The 5,748-nt window shown below is 44.2% G+C and overlaps 1 protein-coding gene across 3 annotated transcripts; it reads right to left on the bottom strand.

Annotated features, from left to right (window-relative positions):
- Positions 1–994: 994 nt before the first annotated feature.
- On the bottom strand, positions 995–1,828 carry LOC122645621 (glycine-rich cell wall structural protein-like). Of its 3 annotated transcripts, XM_043838933.1 has the most exons (3): positions 1,638–1,828; positions 1,572–1,607; positions 995–1,349 (listed from the first exon to the last, which is right to left on the bottom strand). In XM_043838933.1, exons 1-3 carry the CDS (start codon positions 1,771–1,773, stop codon positions 1,027–1,029), a joined length of 495 nt encoding a protein of 164 aa, XP_043694868.1. In that variant the 5' UTR covers positions 1,774–1,828; the 3' UTR covers positions 995–1,026. The 3 variants fall into 3 exon arrangements, with proteins under 3 accessions (XP_043694868.1, XP_043694869.1, XP_043694870.1); XM_043838934.1 differs by lacking the exon at positions 1,572–1,607 and having other exon boundaries at positions 995–1,355; positions 1,626–1,828; XM_043838935.1 differs by lacking the exon at positions 1,572–1,607 and having other exon boundaries at positions 995–1,355; positions 1,662–1,828.
- Positions 1,829–5,748: the final 3,920 nt, after the last annotated feature.

Here is a 5,748-nt window from a genome sequence, read left to right as displayed (position 1 = left end):
CTCTTCATGGTAAAGGGAGTGCCTTGTGGCACAAGGTGAAGACACGAGATAAGTGGAACCCATGATTGTTCTATTAAGAGCCTGCACTGTACTAGCAAGGCACCAACCAACTGAGCAAGCAGTTGTATTCCCCTAAATTATGTGAGGTTCATAAACCTTACAATTTAATCACCCTTTGCCCCCCTCCCCCTCCCCCTCCCTTTATTTTATAGGGTACCCATCAAATACCAAATAACACCGTTTGTTGCGAGTGATCTGCCTCATTTATCCTAAGCTGATCAAAGTCTTTTCGAAAAATATATATATAATATGTAACTCCTCACCTTGAACTTTTCTCCAATTACTTGGACTTCATGCAATTAGAATAAAAATTTGTCAAATGATTGGGAAATCAATTAGGATTAAATTTTCCTTCGCCCATGGAGAAGAGAGAATCTCTCCACCACCAGCAATGTAACCTTATGATTGGATCATTAACTCTCACCCCGTTGTAAAATCACTACATCCACACCCCCATGGTAGAAATAATTCCCGGTGTATGAACCTCAAATTTGCTTTGTTATTAGCGGGGGAATTTTCTTATTTATTTATTTAATCCATCTAATCCTAATCTAGCTAGTTCTAATTATATATTAATTAACACAAAAGCAGCTACATATTGGGTTACCGCAGAAGCAGTATCTCAACATTCAGAAAGGAGGATATCTAACCTAAACCCCTTAAGAGTATGAATTACTAAATTTGAATTTGATTATAAAGGCCATAAAACACAAGAAATTTCAAAGGCATAAACACAAGAAAATGTTGTTATAAAATCCCTTACATCACAAGAGAGAAGAAGAGTGGCGTACAATATCAATACGTACTTTTTCAGTATAATAAAAACTGATACACAATGCATGGCCAGTTATCCATTTTTGGTTCTATCCATCATTCCATCTAGATCCATTTGCTAACTCTATTATTATATATTATTATTAATACATATTAATCTCCATTCATGTGCTTAGAATTATTAATTTAATTCTAATGACCGCCGCCGGCACCACCTATTCCTCCACCTGCTCCACCTCCAAAACCTCCACCAGCACCAGCTCCTCCTCCACCTCCTGCACCACCCCCACCTCCAAGTCCTCCTCCAGCACCTCCACCAAGCCCACCCCCTGCACCAGCGCCACCACCAAGTCCTCCTCCAGCACCTCCACCAGCACCACCACCAAGTCCACCACCTGCACCAGCACCACCCCCAAGTCCTCCTCCGGCACCTCCACCAGCACCACCTCCAGCACCACCTCCAGCACCTCCACCAGCACCACCGCCACCACCAAGTCCTCCTCCTGCACCACCTCCTGCACCTGCACCAGCACCACCACCTAGACCTCCACCAGCACCATCACCACCACCAATGCCACCTCCAGCACCACCACCTGCACCTCCACCAGCACCACCACCATGTCCTCCTCCTGCACCACCTCCAAACCCACCACCAGCACCACCACCTAGACCTCCACCAGCACCGCCACCTCCACCAGCACCAGCACCACCACCAATACCACCCCCAGACCCAACACCAATTCCACCACCCTTACCAAACCCTCCACCAGCACCACCTCCAAGACCTCCACCACCTCCAGCACCTCCACCCCCACCACCCCCTAAACCACCACCAAAGTTGTCTTTCTCATATCGCCTCCCTTCCCCTATCCCAACAACTACTGCAACCATTATCAAAACTATGCCCAACACTCCAACATGCTTTGATAACTTCCCCATATCTCTCTCTCTCTCTCTCTCTCAAAGGTAAAGAATAGAACCCAGATAAGATCACTACTTGCTTTCCCTTAGGACCCCAGAGGATGGGCATTTATAGCTTTCTAATAGAAAGAACATTAAATGACAGAAGGTTGGGTTGAAAAGTCTCTCTCTCTCTCTCATTCCATCTTCAAAAAGCTGCAAAATTTCTCTAAATTTTGACATTGGAACCTTCATTCATGCCGGTGCACTCGACCATTATTGCAATGACCCAACTCTCAACTAACCAATTGCCTCAAACCCAACCCTTCACTCCACCTTCTTCTACACTCTACCCAACTCATTCTACTTCCATTAAAATTTTAAAACATCAATAAATAGGTATCTTCTTTGCATGTGGAGGGGTGAATGAAATTCAAAGTTTCAAACACAAGTCGGTGGAATCCATCTGTAATGCACACTTAGATGCTCAGTTGTTTCCTTCAATCTTCCATTTTGAGTGAGTGAATGCATGGCGTGTCAAGTGCTTTGTGCACATAACATTACTAATACGTATACGTACTATACTTTATATTAAAGGGGAAGTCTGAAGGCCTGGCACTGGTTGGTGGCATGCTTGGTCCACCTTATTATTAATGTCTTTTTTTTTTGGTAAGAGTAATTTATTATCTCTCGAATAAGGTCTCAGTAGAGTCTACAAACAAAGGGATTAAAAGAGGGGGGGGGGGATGGGATCTTTATCCTCTCAATATCCACTGCAAGTACTTGACGTCAAGTACATCTGAAAAGGAGGCAGAAATGACTGTCCTATCCCCTGCCCGAACACTCTGCCTGAGATGAGATTCCACCTTCCTCTATTAGATGTACTTGACGTCAAGTACGGGCAATGTAATTGAGAGGATAAAAATTCGGGGGTGATGAGTCCAGAGATTGGAGAGTTTGAGAGTCTGTTGCCAATGTAGCAAGGATGTCCGCCGTAGCAATACCTTCCCTCAGTATAACTTTTTTATTAATGTCATATGGAAATAAGAGTGTCAATCTGGCGGTTTGGTTTTTTCGATTTTAGTGTGAGTTTTAGGGAAACCAAATCCGAACCGTCAAGGACTTTCTGATTTCGGTTGGGGTTGGATTAGGGTTCGCTTTGGATTGTGTTATCGGGTTGCATTGGGTTGGTTTGTTTTGAAAACTGCATATGAACTGTTCTTTCACTAGGAATCAGGTAGGATTCTTAGGGTTTGGGCTTGGGTTTAGCATTCAGTTTGGATTCGGGTTTGGTCCTATCTTCAGGATCATCGGTGGCCCATCAATTTAGCCCGAACCGCGCCGAAACCAAATGGTACCATTAATCATAATTTGATCCTGATCCGATAAGGGCTTGGTTCGGTTGGTTTGACCGGTTCGGTTTAGGGTTTGACACCCTAATATAGTTATATACTGATATGGAATTAGGGATGCAATAAGGCCGGGTTTTTTAAAACCCTAGCCCAACCCTAAGTCCTCTTAGCTTAACCCAAGCCCAACCTAGCCCTAGGTCGGGCTGAGATATCTCAGTCTAGGCCCAACCTTATCGGACTCAACCCAACCCAGCCCAGCCCTAATTGACCCTGATCGGGCCGGGTTGGCCCTGATTGACCCTGATTTTTTTGCCATTTACTTCATCCTAGCATTAAAAAAATGAGATACATGTGATTGGGTGTTGGTTTGTTTCATACTCAATTGACCATTAGACTTTTCTTTGGGTTAAAAAGCTTAATCCAATCTTAAAATTGTAAATATTTTCGTTCAATTGATAATTAGATACTAAACAAAAATTACAAAATGTAAACAATAAATTGTATAGCATAACCTAACACAGGGCTGCCCGGGCTGAGCTTAATCCGAGGCCTCAACTTTGGCCCAACCCAACCCTGACCCAGGGCCTGAAAATTTCAACCCTAACCCGCTCTGAGAATTGAAAAATCCAACCCAAACCCTATTTGAGCTCAGGGTAGGCTCGGATTGACAGGGCCAAACTAGCTTACATCCCTATATAGAATGAATGGAGAAGGGAGACCTAACGTCTAATGCATTTATCCCCAAGTGGTGCTCTAGGAAATAAGGTAAGTAGGAGTTGAAACCAACGTTATACCCGCACTCGGATATAATTAAATATCATTTCTTCTCGTGACGGTAGATACCGCCGCCATGTATGTCGGTGACTGTTCTCCATGATGGTCAAACCTAGCTACAAAATCGTTGACCACAAGACGGGTTTGCCTGTGGAGGAAAGATTCCTCAACCGCCGTGGGGAAAGTTCGTTGACGACGACTTCGCCGATTACCCTCCAAGTACCAGCCGGAAGCGAGGAGTTCAGGAGAGAGCATCCTCGACCGTCACCTCGCTTGGATATTTCGTTCGGTGATGAGCTTAGCATTGCCGTGGCAAGGTTGTCGGGGTCATGGGTAATAAACCATGACAGGGGAAAAGTAAGTTCTAGCCTCAAGACTTATTAATTATTCTTCCCTTGGTAACCTCGGTGCGGGTCCGGCTTGAACCGCCGAGCTATTTCATGAGAGAAGGGAATAATTTAAGTTCGGTCCCGTGTACCTTTAGGAAGTACATTGGGGACTTATACCCATCTCATTTGAGCCCATCTAAGAATGGGCTTTTCCCTATTAAGGTTGTGGGCAGGCCCATTTAACCTATTAACCCAATGATGGGTTATTCCATCCACTTACCCATATGGAACTAATGGGTTGACCCATTAAGCCTCATGACCCATTTGACTAGAGGTACCCAAATACCCATTTATTATAAATGAGTCCATGAGGGAGAGAGAGAACATCACTTCTCCTTCATCATTCTCTTCTACCCTAAATCGTGGAGGAGAGAAAGAGGAGAGAAAGAGGAGAGGAAGAGAAAGAGGAAGGAGAGAGAGGCTTGGAGGAAGGTGGAGACCCCATCTCTTGGGCCATAAATCGTGGAGCTCTCATCTTGGGGTAGGTAAGCTTCTTCCTTCTTCTATTTTGGATTTTAAAAGGGGTTGGGTAATGGGAGAGATTGACCTAGATCTCTCTTGGAACCTAGGGAGTCGATGGAGCATTAAAGCCAAGCTATGGTGGAGTTATTTCCCTCCATTATGAGCTCTAATGTGAGGGTTCTCATTGCCATTTGAGAGATTTAAGGTTGGACCCTAATGAGCTTAGGATGGAGTTTTCTTGAAGTCCTTGTGCTTTAAAACCACTTGAAATGGGTCCTTGGAGGGGAATCCTTCGGATTTTGGACCCGAAGGTGTGAGGGTTTACATGTGGTTCGCACTGCAAGAAACCACCGAAATTACCTTCCCGAGAAGGATTCTCGAAGGTCGGATTTACACTCGCTTCGCTTTTCAAAACCACATCCGCATCCGACCTTGACCAAAATTGTCCTCGAGCCCCTCGTGAAGGTCGGATTTACACTGGCTTCGCTTAAACCACATCTCATCCGACCTTGACTAAAACTGTCCCGAACCCCTGCTTCCTAGGATTTACATGTGGTTGCAGACTTGGGCATGAAACCACTCCCGCAACCACTTTGTCTCTCGAAACCTTATACTTAAGTGTTTATGGGAGACCTTTGGGGATCCGTTCTTCGCTCGCTTAACCTTATTTCACTCTTTGTATAGGTTAAAATATTCACTTTTGTGGCTTTTTGCTTGATCGAGGCGACAACCGATAATCTTGGTGCTTGGCGTATACGTTGTGAGTGGGTTTGGTTGTTTGGGCTTGTTATTATTATTGCATTATATATTATGTACTCATTATAATTAATAAGCATGTTTAAATATTGCATAATTTTATATCTATGTGTTATAATGTTGATTGGTAATGTTGTACCTTGATGGGTCTCGGTTTGCGTGGGTACGTGTTAACCCCGAACACTATATACATTTATGAAGAAATTTGTTGAATGTCATGTTGAATCAGTATGCGCTGTGTCGGCCGTAACCGGCACTAAACCGTGATGAAAAGTTGATGC

The sequence above is a fragment of the Telopea speciosissima genome, chromosome 11 (genome assembly GCF_018873765.1).
Source record: "Telopea speciosissima isolate NSW1024214 ecotype Mountain lineage chromosome 11, Tspe_v1, whole genome shotgun sequence".
NCBI lineage: Eukaryota > Viridiplantae > Streptophyta > Magnoliopsida > Proteales > Proteaceae > Telopea > Telopea speciosissima.
The sequence above is the reverse complement of the archived record's forward strand: the minus strand, read 5'-3'. Positions and strand labels throughout refer to the sequence as shown.